We start from the raw sequence: 20,153 nt of genomic DNA, 5'->3' as shown, positions 1-20,153 counted from the left end.
ATTGTATAAATCTTTCAAAGCAGTACATGAGTACCTCTGGTATAATGGGAGAAATGCTTTTAAAATGAAAATGACAGATATGTTATAAGGGTAATGAAGGAGGTGGGGGGAGTTCCTCTTCCAGTGGCTAAGACAGACTTTCAGGACTTGCTAGTTAGACAAGAAAGATATGTTGATAGAATGATTGGATCTGTTGCATGAAGGCTTGATTTTTTTTTTTTTTCTCTTACTGTGACATGAAATACCGACAGCTGATACCTGCACATGAAAAGAATCATAAATTGCCAGAAATTCTTATTAACTTCTTTGTACTGTTGATGTCCAAAAGGAAATCAGCTTGATAATTTCTATTTCTGATGAAGTTATTACTTTGTTTTAAGGACAACCAATGGGATTTGGTTGTAAAGGACTGCTTTAGTTTTGTACCTGAGATAATTCTGAATTTTAGTTGTTATAATAATATAAACATAATAGATATAGTTTAGGGCATCTGAGCTATATTAGTTTTTTTATCCTGAGGAAGATGTTGAAGGAGCTCTACAACCAAATAAAACCACAGTTAAAGGTCTGTAAGAATAAGACCAGACAGAAGAGAAGAACAAAATTTCCAGAAATGGGCTGGCTGTGGAAAGCATTGGTGTGAGGACACTCATTACCCTTTGAGAAGCTGTATTTATTTTTGGTTTAGGTCCTGGGCCTGGCATGGATGGGGTTAACTTTCTTCATAGTAGCCCCTATGGTGCTGCGCTTTGCATTTGTGGCTAGAAGTGTTGATAACAGGAGTGTTGTGGCTGCTGCTGAACCTGGATTGCATCAAGGCTGTCTCCCCACTGCCACTCTGATTTGCTGCTCACTGCCCCAGTCTTGAAGGAGAAGAGCTGTACAGCTGAGCAAGAAATTTGCTGGGTAATTTCTGGTGTTAACAGTTTATCTCCTCATTTGTCTTGTCCTCCTGATCTGATAAGTGACCAGAATAAATACATCTGGGGGATTGTTTACTTTAGAAAGGAGTGAAAAAGTTTAATTGCCCTATGGTTAATTAATATGTTATGTTCCTGTCCTCTTGATAATAGTCTAATGCTGAAGTGTTTCTGTGGTTTTGGAGAGGGGTATTTTACTGACCTTAGCTGGGGGGCAAGCTTTTTCTTGGAGCATCAAGCAACAGTTCTAACAAATACTGCTAAGTTGCAGAGGGGAATGGGAATTTTGCAGTTAATAGCAGATGAGGACAGTTGCTGTTAGCAGAAAATTCTTGGGTTTTTGTTTTATTCCCTTACCTGTTATTTTCATTCAAGAAAATGAATTTGATTGCAACTGGCAATATGTTGAAATGGTAACCTCAGCGATTCTCCGCCGTGATGCTTTTGATGCAGCCTAGAGTTGGTGAAGAAGCTGGGAGTTCAGTTGCACAGAGTTAAGTAGCCTGATATAACTGGCTTTTGAGTCACTCTGTGAGAGGGTGCATTTATACAGTGAACTTGTGCTCTGTGCACTTAACCTGCTTCCCTTTTCTGTTGCTTGCTGCGTAGGGAAGCCTCTATCAATTTCCCTGTAAGAGGCAGAATTAGGTCTGCTTTCACCTCACATAAATTCACTGTCTGCAAAGTAGGGTTGTTTTTCTGGTTTTGTTTTTGTTTTCTATCTCTCTCTGTATTGCAACCATTGTGTATTTTAGTTCCTGTGCTGTTTCTCTTTATTCCTGTCATTGTTAGACCATTGTTTCTGTCTATTCATATCTGCCTTCACAGGACTGTATTTAAGGTCTCTGTACTGGCCTCACTACAATGGCATCTGTAGGCTTTATGTGGCTGTGACAAATACGTCATGTGTGTCTTATTCTCTCTCATCTCCTTTCCTGTAGGTGGAAAAACAGCATGTAGAACAGTTTTTAAATTGTTACATGCTGATATGTGTTTATCTTTTTATGCATTAATGAAGGCAAGGTCAAATGAAGAGTTCTTTGAACTTGGGACTGAATATGTAGAAGTTTTCACTGATCTTACAGGATTTCATTTTGCAGGCTTGACCTGGCTCCCAAGGCAGTTCTGATGCTTATTTGTATAATGTTAACCTTAATTATAAATAGTTACATTAAGCCAGAGAAGCAGAACTCCCAGCCATGGTTCTTATGCTACAGCTTTAGGTAATACTCTGAATGTAAGATGTTGAAAATAGACTTCCATTTGAAATGGAAATAAATATTGTATAAGGAGGCTGTATAGAGGAAGAGGGAGGGAGACAGATCTTGCCGGCTATCAGATACATTACCCATGTTGTATGAGGTCTAATAGCTTTACTGTTATTATACGGCACTGTAGTACCCTTATTATAGGCACTGTATTATATGACAGGTAGTAGTAAAGTCCATACACATGAGGTAATCTCTCATTGGAAATCAAATGCTTGTTAAATGGTTGCATGTTGGTTTGTGTTTAATAATAGTATCCTGTCACATTCTTAAATTATTAACTTGACTCACTAGGAATAATATATACATTTTTAATCTCCAATTGGATTTGTGTACATGCAGTTTTACTGGAGTCTATTAACACTGACATGCAAAACTGACAAACCATGTCACAGTCTTGTTTCATTCTGTCTCAACATTCAACTTTTTGTCCATAAATTCAGTGGCTAGCACTAAGTCTATTGTAGATGGTAAAATGGTAGTGCTCTTTATTGTTGGCTTATGATGGACTTAAACCATGACCTTCTTTTATTACTATTTTAAGTCCTGATTCAAGCCCTTGTCTTTTCTTTGGCTCCCTCCTTCTGTTTGATTAGTGATGCTGAAAACTAGCAAATTTCCTTTGGCAGTGTAATTTCTCCTCTTTACTTCACTGTTTGAATTTTCTGTTGTACGTTCTGCATCAAGTTCAAGTTTCTTCATTGGGAGGTTGCTCCACTTCCTTTTCATGCTGCTGTTCATGCTTATGCCTAGCACTTCTTATCTTTTTGTATACCAGGCTGATTCCTTGTACATGTTCAGATACTATTACTCATTAATATTGGGGGGGGGGGGGGGGGGGGGGCAGGCAGGAAGAATTTATCTCATTTGGCATATGCTTCTGTTTCTAAGTGTCACTACCTGGACTGGAAGCCCAGAGAATCGCAACGGTTCTGTGATTCCCCTCTGGTTAAATTAAGGTGAAACGACACCAAACGACCAGTTAAAATATTTTACTTGTGGTAGAGAACAATTTAAACTTGGGAAAGGATAATAAGCAGAGTGGTCTCTTATAAATCTATGAGAAAGAAAAGAAAGGAAAGGAAGGAAAAAGAAAGAGAAAAAGAGTCAAAGAAACCTGGATCACCACCCCAGGTTCCAGCATTGTCTCAGGTCTAGTAATCTTGGGTGGTGGGTGCACACACAGCAAAGTTTCTGTTGCCTCTTATAAATTCATCTTATCAGCTGATTAGCATAGTAGATGAGGAGGGGCAGGTATTCCACAAACTCATATCCATGAGAGATGAGGAAAAAAATGGAGCATGAGTTCCAGTTGAGTTGGTGGTCATTGCCCAGCTAATTAGCAAGTCATTAGCAAGGCAAGCATGGTGTCTGGCTTGCACAATAGAGCCACAAGAGTATCGGGCTTAGTGGTACTTGTGCTTCAGGGGAAACACCTGGTTTCACTCAGTCCATGTCTTCCCCCTCTGAGGCTTATCTAAGGAGTTTGTCATTCAACTGCAAGGGAGTGGGGGGGTGCATCTTTCAATACACTCCTTCCTTGGGGGACATTCCTTAGACTAATCCAAAGGCCACAGCTCATCATTGAGGTTTTCTGTGTCAATGAATGTTTGAGGCACTACTTCTTTTAGTTCCTTACTCTAAGTCCAGTGCATATCTGATGGTTCCAAAAGCAAAATTGGGAGAGATGAGAATTATACTCTCTTGAATCTGTGCTGCACTACTCTCTTTCCCATTGGCCTTCCTGCACGTATGGGGAATCTGTGATGGAGAGGAGAACCAGCGAGAAGGAGGACAGTGGGGGAAGACAACATGAATGAGAAATTAACTGGCAGACTAAGAACTGATTGGGAGAAGTTTTCTTTCCTTTCTTAAAATACTAAAGTAGGCCAAACACTGTAATCTTAATATATAGCATGACATTTGAATAACTCAGAGTTTAGTATCATCAGAAAACTTAAATATTTATTGCTCATTCCTTCTCCAAGTCATTGATAAGAGATTCTGAATAAAAGTGGTCTCAAAACCTGCCCCTAGAGGACTTGCTGCTGGCTCACCCCTATCTGAAAAGTCATCACTAAGGTTTCACCTCCCCTTTCACCTGGTTTCAGTTCATAATATGATCTTTCTTCCAGTCTCTTTGAAACTTAAGTTTTCTGACTGGACTTTGGTGGGGAAACCTGTCAAAGAATTTTGGAAGATTTGTGTATATTTTGCCACAGGATTCGCTTTGTCCATGTGCTCATTGATACCCTCATAACTCTCCAGCAAGCTACAAAGAGGATTTCTCTTTACAGAGGCCACGTTGACTCTTTCCCACCAAGCTCTGTTAATGCATGTGCTCAGTGGTCTTACTCTTTGTTAGAGTCCACCATCTTACCAGGGATGGAAATGCAACTTGCTGGTCTGTGATCCCTATGAGGATCCCCTTTTTAGATGGGACTTGCACTCTGGTATAGTGGTTTTTTTATAACATTTGTTGATGCACCTTAGCCTGCCATTTAACCTAGTTTCACATTTGTGTTCCTTAAGAACTGAGGGATGAATGCCATCTGGTCATGGTGATATGAAAGCGTGTAACTTACCTAATTGGCCTGAAGCTTCCCAGATATTTTCTTCTAACTCATCTAGGTCTTCTGAGCAATCTCCCCCACCTCTTCAGCAGTGAGGGCTGACACAAACATCTCATTAATTTCCTCTACTATGGACTTATCCTTGAGTGCCCCTTTCACGCTTTTTTTTACCAAGTGACCCTACCACTTCTCTAGCTGACTTCCTAGTATTGAGTGACTTCTCAGAACTTTTTGCTATCAGCTTTGCTGTTCGTTGTAAGACACTCTCCAGGTACTTTTTTAGCCCTTTTAATTTCCTCTTTTGCCTATCACAATTGATTTGCTTATTCCTCAACAATGTCTTAACAAAGAAACACACATTTTTTTTAAATGAATGAATATCTAAGCTAACAAAAATAGAGAGCTCACTAAACACTACTATGTATTTAAGGATTAAAGCTCAGGTAAGCTCTCCTGAACTAGCAGTCATTGTGGACATTTCTGAACATCTTCCAGTATGATCCATGAAATAGTAATCCAGCAATTAGTGACGTTGCAGTCAGATTGTGACAGCTATGTTCCATTGGTTGAGATGTGTTTTTATGTAGATAAGCCAGTGTTTCACAGATCCTGATATTTCTTTGCTAAGCACACAACACTACAAAGCATCACTATTCTTACTTGGGTCCAAATAATATTTAGGTGACTCAGAAAAGAGTGTTCAATAATTGGTCCCCTGCACACACACACACGCCCCCCACCCCCCCCCCGGTGTTATTTCTTCAAGATAAATGTTGCTTAAGAAAAAGAGATGGTTACAGTGTTGCTTATTTTCATTTCTCAAGGGTTATATAAGCTATTCTGTTAAATCCTACTTCTGAAAGCAGAGTGAGTGTTGTTCTTGAGCCAGCTGTTCAGAAATACTGTTTTAGAAAACAGGATCTTCAAACCAGCCTTTCATTTCAGCAGAGGTTTGAGGTCTAGCTTGCCTGTGTTCCTCTGGAGACATATTTGTGGCTTTTCATGCAAGGGAGGTAGTTGGGATAAGTGCTAATGCTTTCCTTCTTGCAAAGGGTTTTGTTCCTCTCTGGGAAACATTATAAAGGTGACCAATAGCTTTTTCAAGCAGTCTTCCCCTAGTCAATTGGCTTTATCTTCCCTTCTACTTTTCTGTGCTTCTGTAACTATTTTCTCCAGTCAGTGAGCCTTATTAATTTTACAAGCAACCTGATTGAAGTTTTCTATTCATCTTAGAACACAAAATATTTTAGCAAAATTTTATTCAATCCTGGTGGCTATACAGGTAACTTTTCAGACTATGCTGAAATGCCATCAAGTGAGAGAGCTGGCTCCTCCATCTCTTCGTTTTTTTTGTGATTTGGCTGTTTGGTGGTAGGTTTTTTTGTGTGTTAGGTTGTTTTTTTTCTTCTTGGAGAGTTGAGTATGCATGGTAGATTGGCATCTATAAATGTAGCCTAAGAATCTATTAATGAAAATGTACATCACGAGAAGGTAGTCACTGAGAAATTCATGCTTCTAATCAGAAGCATTAGCAGTGCTCCTGGATTAGAATGAAAAAATATTTGACTTGTCACGTTTTAATAACTGTCAGGGAAGAGGAAATTACGTGTTTTATAAATGAAATACTTAGTTTTCAAGCTTTAAATTAGTAAGATACAGAAATATTTGCATGTATCCAGTCAAGTAACTGTACAAATTAAAAGGATACAGTATTGTACTTAAACTAAAACTGTATTATATTGTAATGGAGTTTCACAGTAGGAGTGTATGCTTGTCCCAGAGTCTGTATATGACTACAGCTGCTGCCATATAGATCAAGAATAAAAGCATATTGTAAAAGAATATACAATAACATAATTTATTCAACAAGAAAGCACAATGATTTTTTTTTTTTAGAGAAAAGGGAGATAGACAGAAGGTTAGGATAATTACCTAAACTGTGACTTGATTTACTGAGACTAATGCTGACTGCAAATAGGAAACGAATTATGTACTATGAATTTAGTAGGCACTTCACTCAAAACTCTGTAGTAATTTTCTATTTTCAGAGGTGTTCTTTCAGGTGACATTTTAACCTTTTATATATCATGTGTTAGTTCCAGTAAAACAGCTATCAGGTGAAATGATGAGATGAGATTTCTCTACCTAACCCTGACTTGTCAATATCTTACTCAATAAGAGAGTCTGTAAGAGAAAACAAGGTAAAAAAAGAAACTGTGAAAACATTTTCTCTTGGGATGAATTGTTCCTCACTCTTGCTGGAATAGCTGATTGAAAACAAAGAAAAAAAGCTTTTAAAACAGGGTATTAGAGCAATTTGTTCAACTCTTCAGACACAAGTCATTTAATATAACTAGAAACAACTGCCTGGACAACTTTTCGAATTTTTTTTATGTTTTATTACTTAACAGCAGCCTCTTACATGATTTTTTTTTTTTTTTTTTTTTTTTTTTCCCTGCAGCAGTACTGGCTTCTGTACTGGAAACTATGTTGATTTAACTTATACGTGCTGGTTTTGTTTGGTCTTAAAGTCACTTTGTTTTTCCTGCTTCTGACTATTAAAAGATCACGTGTTACTTTTGTAACCAAGTTTCATGTGTTAGGAATTTACCTTAAAATATCTTCAGTAAAAATTCAAGGCAATTTCTATACTAACATGCAGATATTAATATTCAACATATGATACTGCAGATATCCTGGCTGACTATATGATTAAATTTTGTGATGGGTGGCTGTTTGACTTTAAAACAAAATGTATAAATGAAATCAAATTTGTTAACTGCATTTTCTTCCAGGTTTTGAGTATTCTGATAATTCTAGCCAGTGATTGTGGTACCTCTGCAAATAGAGTTAAAATGCTGCAGAACAGGGTTTTGGGTAATAGATGCTTAACCCAATTCTAATACCATCTTCAGTGTAATTTCTGAAGCGAAAATAAAACCAACAGGTAGTACTATTTTAAGGTTGTGTGCTAGCAACATCTGATTCATAATTCAAAACTAACAGCTTAACTCTCAATCCTTTCTTATGCAATCTCATGTGGGGACTTTGTTGGCAGAAAATATTCCTGGGATTCCACTTAGGTGATATCTTTAATCATACCAGCATCTTGGGCAAGCTTTTGTCCTTCTAAGATTCAGCTAGTTTCCAGCATAATGATGCTGAAGTGATGGTGGTGTGTGCTGCCTTCCTATTCCAAGTCTTTCAGTTTTCAACCATTGCGTTTCAGAATTGCTTATTCAAAACACAGAACGTTTCTTCTATTAAAAAAAGCAGACAAAAAAAACCCCACAAAGAGATGATCCGTTCTTTTTAGAGTCCAGTTTTGAAATATTATAATTTTGCAGCCTTTTGTAGATTTTTGTATTCCCAACGTATTTCTGCTTGTAAATCAACAAAGCACTTTTGCATGAAATGTAATTTATAATGTTTGCAGTTTGAATTGTTATCATAGGTCTTACTGCCTGATAGTGGAAGAACACAGGACTTTGGAAATAAAATTAAGTAGTTCCAATTTCATTGAAATTGCGAGTGCTTATTTGTAAGCTGTTTACCTGTGTTTTTGTGTTCCTCTTATATTCATCAGCTCTTGGTTTTGGCTGTTTTTTTGTCATGAATTAGTTTTTTCTAATTTCACTGCAAATTTATATATTCTCTTTTTACTGATTTCCCTGGAAATTCAAATAAACCTTTTAAGTTAGTACTAGCCTTCAACTCATAAACAGACTAGGACTGTGAAGCCCTCGGTCACTTGTGTAATCTTCATTTTGTATAACATGTCATGAGTTGTGTCTGTATGATGTATAAGTTTGGGAGTGTTTTAAACTTGGCCACTTCGAATGAGAGCTAATGGTACTGGCTTTTAAACTGTCATCTAGGATGTTTTGTTTTATACAGCCACTCATCTGGAATGAAGTTTTAAAAAAATCCAGTTTCAGCTCTTGGAAAAAAGAGAAATCTGAAATCTGTGGTGAAGTTGAGAAGGGTAGCTAGGGAAGTGGAGTCCACAGCTGCATTTCTGGATCTACAAAATCCAGAGCTACATTTGTGAGCGCAGTATGAAATTGTTTTTGTATCACCCATGTACAGTACTGTGGTGACAAGCATTTTTTAAGAGCTTTAAAATCATTAAATATACCTGAGACATTAGAGTATGTTACAAAAACTTCTGATGGATCATTTAAGATTATAAATCTAAAATAGAAAATTGTTTTAATATTTTCTGAATGTGTAAGACCAACCTATAGGCTTGATCATTGAGGATTTATTGCACAGTTCATCTCTGCTTCATTTTTTTTGTTAGTTTGTGCAACTTTATTCTGATGCATCTTGAAGCTTATAAAAGGTATACTAGTAGGTACCCTTATATATTGACCTGGTGTGGTTTCACTGGTGGGTGATGGGATTTTCTGCTTCCTGTATCCATTTAAAAAATGGTTGTGAAAGCTGATCCTGAACAAATCAGTGTTGTCACCCAACAATATACATGGCTGCAGCACTGGGAGGACAAAGAAAGCTGACGTATCCTTGCACTTGAGTGATGTGGCAGTACAGGTTTTATTTCTGAGATGTTCTGGTCTTCCATCTCAGCTATACACTTTAGCTTTGAGCAGATAAACGTGAGACAGCTGTGATCTGAAAGGTAGGCCACCCCAAATGCATGGTGCTGTGTCTAAGGTAGTGTATTCCTGACTCACAGCATGACAACAGCCTCAGTTGAGGACAAGTGTCATTGATATAATTAATGAAAGGCTGTCCCATGGAGGGATGAATTTTATTTCTTGAGTGAAGGGGCACGTTCAGGATTTTGCTTCTTGAGTGAACGGTTTCTTTCCTGTAAATCTTTTTTTCTGCCTCTCTATGTGAGGAAAAGTGTTGCCTATATGTACTTTTCTTCATTCTTTTTTTCTGCTTTTTTTGCCTCCTTCTCCATCAAATTTATAGCACATTGAATCTCTTGCTACAGGGATTGTGGCAGTTGCTACAAGGATTAAGGAGAGCTCTCCTCCCTGAAATGTAAGTGCTTTCCAGAGGTGTGGACAACTAGAGGCAGGATAGTGACCACAGTACAACTGTATTTGCAGCAGGAATTTTACACCCTGCTCTCTGGTGTCTCTTGCTTTGCTCACATGCTGTCATCTCCCGGTTTTGCTAACGATTAGGGTTTTGCTTGGTGTATGTGTCTTCCTCTGTAGCATGATCCCTTTTTTTAGGATCACTTACAATGGTTTAGAACAAATAACGGTGTTACAAGAATCTGGGCACAACTTAATGTATTCTCTGCTTTCCCATTTGGATTCCTGTGGCTCACTGTGATTGCAGCTTTTGACCATTACCAAAATATTACAGTTCAAAAGGTGATGGAAATGTTTTGCAACTTCAATTTAGAAAGGTCCACAGTATCAGTTACGTATTTAGGGTAATTATGCGTGGATTAGCCTCAGTGATCTAAGCAGCTTTTCTCATCAGTGTTCCTAGTCAATTCTGTATTACAATCTGAAGATCATTTGCATTAAAAACAAAACCAAAAGCATAATATTCATTTTTAGAACAATTGGAAAGATTCTTGGTCTTAAAAGAAATAAACAGGCTAAATAAATCCCTTACAGGGATCCAATATTATCTCAATGACGTGTTTACAGTAGAGCTTTTTATTGTTTATCTCTTTTACCATAGCTATAAAATTGTTGCCATTACCTGAGCAGAAGAGGAACAGGAGAAAAAATGACTCAAATTTTTTTTTTTTTTTTCCCTGATGTGTATGGCTGAACTAAGTTGAAAGAGATTTGAAAGAAAAAAGAAATAGCAACTTGCCAGGAAAAAAAAAAATAAATTGAAGATTATTTTAGGGATCATGGTAAAGACATTCCAAGATCGAAACCTCTTATCTCTTTTTAAAACCAGTGTTGCTTTTATAATATTGCAGTGATGTACAGATTCTGAAGGCTTTCACAGGTGTGACTCCCAGAGGATGGTGAAAGAGAAATACTGCTTTAAAACATCTAGTCAGGTGGACCCTGATCTCCTGATCTCCAGCTGAGGCTTACTGGTAGTGGCTGGTGGTGTAATATGGACAGTAACCTGTCCTGATCTGTGCTAAATAAATGACATCTAATAGCATGAAATTAAATTGACTTTATGCTGAAGTGATGGGTGCTTTTTTCTTTTTTTTTTTTTTTTTTCCTTAATTCCCAAGCAAAGCCTGTGCCAAATCATTTCACTGTCGTCCAGACAACACTGTTACAGCAGAAAACATAGTGCTAGTTCAATAGATGAGTAAAATGCATTGGCCGGTTGCTCACAAGGGATTTCCCTTGGCAATGTTAGGGAGGTTCACAAGTTAAGGGTGTAATATATTCAGGTCAGCTCTTGTGACTTCTCCGGACTCACCCTATGTTTACTGCTCTGTTCATAACTAAAAATACCCTTCTGAATCATCGGGCAGGGAAGCCATGTTCAAACATCTGCCTAGAAGTACTGCAGGAAATTTATCTGGCAAAGTGGGGAGTTGAACACCTAGGCCCAGTTTCTAAGTATCTGAAAGAATCTGAAAAGCCAACAGAGATAATAGTGCAGTAGCAGTTTGGGTTTTTTTGACAGATAACATTAGAAAGAGAACAAGTTGAATATGACTTACTAGAAAGAGATCGGTCTTACCTGTCAAAGTTCATTTGTATTTACACAAATTGCTGTAGAGATTTTTTTTAAGTCCGTGTTGCAATTTGAAGAGAGTCAAAAGAATTTGTAAACCCTATGAATACTGCAGTAAGTGTCAGGCTTTACTGATTTTGCTAATTTTCTTTATGGCCAGCTACTGTTACTTGTTAGTTATTACAGTCTTCTCAATTAAAAACGGTTAAGACTTTTTTGAATACTGGCAATAACAGCTATAATGATCTTTCTGTATTAGAACAAGCATCATGTCTAATTGAACTAGCTATCTAATGGGTGCAGAATATTTGTGCTTATCTTTTAAAAAACATGTGTTATTAAAAATGTGAAGATGTTAAAGAATGAATACTTAAAATCATGAAATACAAGTTCTATGCCCCTTGACAGTAGCTTTTTATGGTTTCTTCATTGACTTTGTGTTGAATGCCTAATAAGTACTGGGCAACCAGCACTGTCATTTAAGAAAACATTTAAAATCTGTAGAAGGATGACAAATCCGAGAGAAAGAAAACTGTGTGTCATTACAGTAAATGAGTTTGGTAAACAACTGCAATTTAGCAAAAAGTGTTTTTTATAGATTAAAAAAATTTAGGCAGTCTCACATCAGATAGCAGCATAGGCTCTTGAATGAAGCAGGCTGTGGGATTTCTCTAATTTTTGATTTCACGTGCTCTGATAGTTTGGAGCATAGGTCTTGTAAGGGATAAAAGAGGACAACACTTGACTGGAAGATATTTGGTGGTGAAGGGTTCAACACAACCCTTGGCAACAGCTTGCAATTAAAAGAACAACTCGTGTTTTCTTTAATCTGAATGGATATACGTATATGCATATACATTACCTTACCAGTTCATCAGATCTCATACTTTTATCTCCTAGATTGAAGAGTTTGTATGGATATTACATACATGGGTATTCATACAGGGTATGAGTCTGTTCCGTTGTTAATAAGCTCAATAGACCCTAAGACTTTATTTCCAAAGATACTATTTGTATGTTACTATATGTTTCTTAAATCCTTTAAATAATTTTTGTGATACTTTTCAGAGCCATCCCTTTTATAACATACTTCAAAACTTCAAAACCCAGAAGAGAAATTAGTAATGGGATTTAGTTATCTTGGTGACAAACATCAATGTAGTTTTTGTGTTTCTCGTTCCTCATATGTATGTTCAAGGATTGTACTGATCCTTTAAACAACATGTACATCAGACTATTTTCCACTTCCTTCTCTTTCCCTCCTTTTAACAGTTTGTCATCATTATTATTTGTTGTGGTACTACTGTATCACACAGTGTTTCTTGATCCAGGTTATTTTATTTTATTTTTTTTATAACCTGGTAGGGAAACAAGAGGTAGAAGAGATTCAAACAAGAAAAACAGTGAAACAGTACTGACCAATTTGGTGGAGAGCAGCCCTGGTGGAACTGTGCACTTATTATTGCGTCTTTGTAGGTATTATTTGGCAGAAGTATTAGCAGGAAAATGATTAAGATGATTAGATAGCTCTAAGGTGTTCCTTTGAACTATAAACAGGCAGCATGAAAGATTGCACGCAGATGCTTTTAGGGAAATGTAACAAATGCGAAATAAAGGTTGGCACTAGTAGTAGATGTCATTTGAGAGAGTGACAACTTAGAACGTTGTGATTGGAAGTAAAGTGGCAGATTACTTTTTTAAAAAGGAATTTCACATTTGAAGGTGATGATTGCCCAATGTAGTGAAGACAACAGTGGACCAAAAATAAAGTTGTTTTAATCTACCTGTTCTAGTAATTAGTATTTTAAGTTATTGTTAACTTATTATTGTAATTTATTAAAAATACTATCTTTTCATCTTCAGAAGCCATTTCTCAAGGAAGAGTTCTGGCATATTTATTTGAAGATACTTCCAAGATTGCTTCATAAAGTGCACAATCTGATGGGCTGTGCACTGCAAAAAGAGTGCTAACATTGGATTCTGCTCTAATGGAGAGAGGGGAAACCTGGCAAGAGGGAACAAATTTACCCTCATAGGTTGTCAGAGGGACCTACCTTTCTCTGTGGACTGTACAGAGGATTTAGGCAATTATGTTAAACAGTTTTTGTCATCTTGCTCTGACTTTCTCTGTCTCCGTGCTCTGTTTTCTAGTGTATAACCTAAAATGAGATACCAGGGTTCATAATAAGCAGTGGATTGGTTTCCAGGTGATATAATTGTATTGTAGTGGCACTGCTCTGCTTGCCTATCTCTTTTCTGAGGTTTTATTATTCTGTTACCAATCTCCTAAGCAACCTTGAAAGAACTACTGATGTTGTTTATAAAATCAATCAGTTTGCAATGTTTAGAGGGCTTCAGAAAAATATCATGTGGAGAGGAAAAAGGATGCCCTGTAGCATTTAATACAACTTGGTGAGCAGCCTGTCAGCTAAGGCTTGAAAAGAAGAAAAAAGAAAAAATCAATTTAGAATGACCAGCAAGTCATAGAAAAATTCAAGCATGCCTCAAGGTTCAGACATTTGGTGCATGTTTTACCCTGCTGTGCCCTCCAGTTAATGTTCATAAGTTTAGCTTCTAATTTAGCAGAATCATTCTGTAATAAAAACAAAGTATATTTGTCCAGTACACTCAGTATTTCTGAGATCACAGTGATTAAATCAGCTGTTTATTTTAGAAAATATTTCAACAACAGTTGGCATCTCCAGGTATTTTTTGGTGTCTCTTTTAGTGGCCCTCCTTCCTCAGTGGGTGCTACACAGAAGTCATCGTGCTTCCTTATGGCACTGTGCTGCTGGTGGCCTCATTTTTCATGGGAGAGAGAGATCGAGTTATTGAGTGTGCTGAGTGATTACACATGGCACACATCTGTGCTCAAGTGGAGGTGCCTAGACATAGCCACTGTCCAGATCTTGAGATAATTGGAAACTCTCTACAGTATGTGTGTTCCTTTTTCGTGTCAAACATGCAGACTGTATTTGTTTCATGTCCTAAATTGTTGCTTTGATATGTGGATTTTGACTACAGAAATTAGTGGTTGATTAAATATGCACTTGATGTATAATTTCTAATATGGAAAAGTAAGTTTTATTTGTGATCAAGGTATTTTGAAAACAAAGGTTGTCCTAAGCCATGGATGACCAATATTTAATTATTTAAGATTTCAGGGTGTAGGCAATGCCTCCTGTGTAATTTGCAGATCCTGCAATACTTCTCAGTCTTTGAAAGTATCAGTGCTGAACACTTAAAATGCTAAGCTGTTACCAGTTCTGTATAATAGAAGTGTATCAGAAATTCAGTAACAAAAAACCCAATTTGCACTATTGCTTTCATTCGTATTTTTGAGACAGAGTCTCTGTTTTAGTATAAACTTACTTCTGTTGTTTGTAATTGAGGAGAGATTTGGTAAGTTTTCTTTGATTTGCTGGAGCGTCTTGCAAACCAGTTGCCTACTTCAAGTTTGTTAAAAATTAGTTTTTTAAAAACAAGTAACTTCAGTCATAATGAAGTACTTGTTACTATTAATTTGGTTAAGTGTTTGTTTGAATTTTTGTAGCATACAAAATAGCCTAAAACATTCCAAAAGAATAAATTTTAATGTCACAGTGAATCGGCCTTACAGATATTTGAAATTCTGTTGTACTTAAAACTTCTCAGAAATGGAAACATATTTCAGTTCTGAACACAGGGATCAATTGTAAAATGTTTGGGTTTTTTTTTTCCAGAAATTTACAGGGCTTTTTTTAGTTTGTTGTCAATTATTTTCACAGGCTGATCCAAAAGAGTTGATTCAGATGGTCACAAAGCATGTTACTCAGTATGGCTATACAGACTGGCCTGAAGAAATTGCAACTTTGATAAATCAGCTGCATTACTACAATGAACGACTACTGGATTTCACTCAAGCTCAGATTCTGCAAGGACTTGGCAAAGGAGTGGATGTGCAGAGGTTTACAGCGGATGGTCAGTACAAGAGAGAAACAATACTAGGATTGGCAGAGTAAGTAATGTCTATTATGTTTATTTATTTTAATATTAAATTGCTTTAAGGTTTAAATCAGGAAAGTAAATTGAAAGTAGTGGTAACCTTTAGAAGGGATAAGTTACGAGTTTCTTTAGATATTTACACTGTAATGTTGCTAGAGTTGAAGCCTTTTTCATTCAACTACTCCACTTAAAATACTGCTAAATAAATGGATTGATAACTTTAATATTAGCAGTTAGTAAACAAAGAGTTATAGCTCCCATTAAAATTTAATCAGGGGTGAATAAAACTAATTGGAGGTCTGATCTCTTCCTTTCATCTCCTGTAAACCTGCCCTAGCAATATATTAGAGTATGCTCAAGCATCACAGTTTGTAATGAACTATAGTTTAAAAAAAAAGTTAATTTTATTTTATCTTGTATTTATCTTGTATTTTATCTTTAATAATTTAGTTAAAGCTACTGTATGGTACGATATCTTTATCCTATAGTCATTCAGAAGTACTGAAGCCTTCACTGCGCATGTTCTGATATTTAGAATGCTTTTGTCTCGCCTTTCAGTTATCCAGAATAGAAAAAAAGGGAAGATTTGGGATAGTACTGTCTTTTCATTTTAAAAATACCGTTAATTAACATCAGCAGGCACTTGAAACTGTGAACAAGTCATGAATATACTTGAACTCTGTGTTTCGAAGACAATTGCAGCTGAATAGCTGCTAGACTGTCCAAGGAAGGGTTCTGTGCAATAAGAAGCTTTTAATATAATTTGTAACCTAATTTTATACTACTCTGTGCGTAAGTTTTTGAAGAGTATGTTTAGATGTTTACAGTCTTCCACCTTTGTAGCTACTTTATAGCTACAGTTCCAACAGAAATTTATTAGTAAAAAAATATTGATATGAAATGCCGATTAAGAATAGTAGTATAACCTCAGGTTTTGAATGCTAACTAAGCTGCTGCTTTACATCTGTAAAATCTGTATCTGCATAGAGTTTGGCACTCCATTCATAAAAACAGCTTGTAAGCATCTTCTAATGTTTCCACTGGAATTACCTGTTTTGTATATATTGTTCATTGAGCACATACCATATCAGTAGAATATCACTAGGTGAATGTTACATCTGGATGATCATCTACAGTAACTTCAACACAAAAATCCTTCTGTTATTATAGATACTTATTTTGGATGCAGCATGCTTACTTACATTCTCATTCCAGAGTCCTTTAGATATTGTCTTTTGTAAAAATAAATATAAGGAGAAAGTTTCTTACAGCAAGTAGAGATTGAAGCACAATATGAAAGGGTTAGTAAAAATAAGGCTTCATAGCATGTGGATGAGAGTGGCAGTTACATATTAGACAGTTGCAAAGATCCAATTAATTACTTGTTCAGTTTGCAGCTTCCTTGCTTTAATCTTCTCAGATGACTCTTAATCTGCATTTTCTAATGAAAGCAATGTGCAAATTCAATATAATTGTGTAGCGTATTTTTTCTTATTTTTAAATTATCATTAAGTGCCTCATGTTTTTAATCTTTCATGAAGTGCTGTTTGCAGGAACAACACCTGGAAGAGATGCTATCTTATTTGCAAAACAGCTTTGTACTAGAATGAGCAATTTGCTAAAACTGCTTAACAAATAGTTGTCAATTTTATCTTCTATATTTGGTGGATTGTCATTAGAGCTTATTATGCATTATTTATCAAATATTTAAAGATCTGGGTGCCTCACAGACATAATCAAGGTTAGTTCTCAAGCAGTTAACAATTTATTTGGGCAAAACAGAGCCAGAATGTATCTAAAGAGGAATTAGGGAAACTAGAGCAAGACTGAATAGGAATTCTTGAGTAATCACATGAAATCCCATGTAACTTCAGACCAACTATGGTGTATAAGGTTTCAAAATTATTCTTTTACTTGCGGCCAGCTTTTAGGTGGCTTTTCCCCGCCCCCCCTATTTACCTGCTCTGAGATCTTCAGTGCTTCACTGCTTCTCTTAAAATGTTGAAATCAGAAGTTGATTTTAATGATTTAATATCAATTTCTTTATTCTCTTATGTCACTGATCTGAAATACTTATTTTAGATTTTTAGAAAAATTGTGCAATTATCGAGGAATCTGAATTTCATAACTTGGCTTGTGCTTATTGTGTTCCCAGAATGATTTGGGTGCATGTGAACTAGGTCCCTTCCCAGAAGACTAAACCAGAAGGTCCTGTATAAAACCACTTCAAATGTACTTCTTAGTGACATTAGGTTATGAACCATTGTGTACGCTTTTGCTGCATTGCTCTGCTCTATTGCCAGAGTAGACACAGGCTTTTCTTCATGATGCGTTGCTGCTGCAGAACTTAACAAACAGCCATAGCCTTCCATCTCATTTTTCTGCTTCAAACAGGAGAGGAAACAAAAGGCTCTTGGCTTAAATCTTCATTTCATTTTTTCAAGTTGGATTTTTTTTTAAAAAAACATTTTTTGAGGACAGATAACTGGAAAAGCGGATCTCATTTCCCTTTATTATGATGAAATCCAGTGGTGGTTCTAATGCTTTGTAGCTGATTCATGTCAACAGAAAGCGTTGAAGACAACAAATGTGAGCAAACAGAAACACATGTATGATAGAACAGAGGTTTTGAACAACAAGATAGAAAAAAAAAATACTGCTCTGAACCGCCAAATGTTTATTTCGGTGAGCTTTAAGACAGCAAAATTCCAGCTGAACGCTACTGACAGGCATATTTTTTGATACTTCGGAAATGCGTGCAGCGCACAGACATAGGGTGGCTAAGAACCATCCATAAGAACTGCTTCTGACTTTGTTTTTGCACCAGTCTTGGTGCAACAACACACAGGAAGTACATCCAAACCGTGCTTGCATTGGAGCCTTCAGTGGAGATTCCGCTGACAGTCCTCAGGCTTACACAGACAGGCAGTGAGGGCTGGGCATGAAAAGGGGTATGTGAAAGAAGGGTAAAATGTCCTTTACAAGGTAATGGCCATTTTTTTCAGCTTATCATTGTGTGACAACTGCCTGTTCTTGTCTCATCGGTGTTATCTTGATCATGAAGAGCTTGTTCTTCATTTATACAGTATCATTTCCTTAATTCCTCCATTACCTTATGCTGCCATTGCATGCTGCTCTTAAGGCAGAAAGACAGGATTTTAGTAAGGTCTGTAAAGTGTGAAGGGGTGGGGGAATGGATCCCACTAGCTCCAACAGCCACTCCTGATTTGTATGATTGACTGAGTTACTGTGCAACTAAAGCATTCATTTCATCTTCCTCTTTCACTGAATCACAGAGTCACAGAATGGTTAAAGTTGGAAGGACCCTCTGGGGGTCATCTTGGTCAAGCAGGGCCACCTAGAGCCAGTTGCCCTGCACCATGTCCAGGTGGATATCTTCAAGGATGGAGACTCTGTAGCCTCCCTGGGCAGCCTGTTTCAGTGTTCAGTCACCCTCATGGTGCAGAGGTATTTCCTGATGTTCAGATGGCACCTCCTGTGTTTCAGTTTGTGCCCATTGCCTCTGGTCCTGTCACTGGGCACCACTGAAAAGAACCTGGCTCTGCCTTTATCACTCCCTCTCTTCCGGGTATTTACAGACATTGATGAGATCCCCTTGAGCCTTCTGTTCTCCAGGCTGAGCAGTCCCAACTCTTGTCAGCCTTTCTTAATAGGAGAGATGCTTCAGTCCCTTCCTCATCTTCATGGCCCTTCACTGGATTCTCTCCAGTAACTCCATTGATCATTTTGGAACTGCTCAGTTCATTTCAGAAGTTGTTGTAGTATTTACTTTTTAAGCAGAGGATTATTAGATCATTCCTGAAGATCATCTTTTCTTTTTCTCAAGATACTCTGTATCCAGATTGATGATACAAGGAAAGTAATATATTGTACTTTTTTTTTTTTTTTTTTTTAATTAATGAAAGTATTGAGATCAGTGTTGAGGACTAGCCTGCAGAATACTGCTGTTATCCTCATCATCTTCAGTGTACCTTTTCCTGAATATCCTGTTATCTTCCTGTCAGCCAGTGGCATACTCGCTGTGCAGTTCTTGCACCAATCTTCACTTTTAACTCGTAATCCCCCTGTTGATAACACATCAAATGATTTCTGGAAGATGCAAAGGAATGTAAGTTTACATGTGTTGTGATTTGGCAACAGTTGTTGTGTATCCCTGGTTAAAAAAAGATGTGCTTTTATGTATTGAATGACAACCTGCACACAGTGTGGCCACTAATCTGGAATTAGGAAGGAAGCCTTGCTGTGCTGGAAAATCAGAGAAAAGGTGCTATGGCCACTGGAACAGAAGAGACAGGATGGTGTGTGGGATTTCTTTTTTCCTCTTTTCTTCTTAAATTATTTCAATAAATATTTTTATTTGTCTTAAAATATATTTCTTTAATTTTTAACGCTTGTGTTCTGCTCCCTTTCCTTTGCATACATATTATTCAGTGTAAAGTGCCTAATGTTTTTCAGGGGTTGTCATAAGTAAGAGTCATTAGAAGAAGGTTGTGGATTTTTTGCTTTTTTTGGGTTTTTTTTGTTTGTTTGTGTGTGGGTTGGGTTGGGTTTTTTTTACTGCTAGAGCAATAGTTATAATGCAAAGGCTATTCTGATAGCTGGTTGTGAAGATTTTTCAGCATTATGTTCTTGCTTGGCATTTTGCTTTTCTACTCTGCATCATATATCTTCTTTTAATTCTATAATATCTGTAGCAACTATCACAGTGGAATGCAATGATATGTTGGATAGAGCAT

The 20,153-nt window shown here is 36.9% G+C and overlaps 1 protein-coding gene across 4 annotated transcripts in view; it reads left to right on the top strand.

Moving 5' to 3' along the window:
* The window catches only part of NBAS (NBAS subunit of NRZ tethering complex), a 189,549-nt gene that overhangs the window by 95,341 nt on the left and 74,055 nt on the right, over window positions 1-20,153 (top strand). For all 4 annotated transcript variants that reach the window (XM_074820084.1, XM_074820083.1, XM_074820081.1 and 1 more), the window contains one exon: window positions 15,180-15,409. In XM_074820084.1, coding sequence (XP_074676185.1) covers window positions 15,180-15,409 — 230 coding nt within the window. The remainder of the gene's footprint in view (window positions 1-15,179; window positions 15,410-20,153) is intronic.

This window comes from Strix aluco, chromosome 3 (assembly GCF_031877795.1).
Source record: "Strix aluco isolate bStrAlu1 chromosome 3, bStrAlu1.hap1, whole genome shotgun sequence".
NCBI lineage: Eukaryota > Metazoa > Chordata > Aves > Strigiformes > Strigidae > Strix > Strix aluco.
This window is presented reverse-complemented; position numbering and strand designations above follow the sequence as displayed.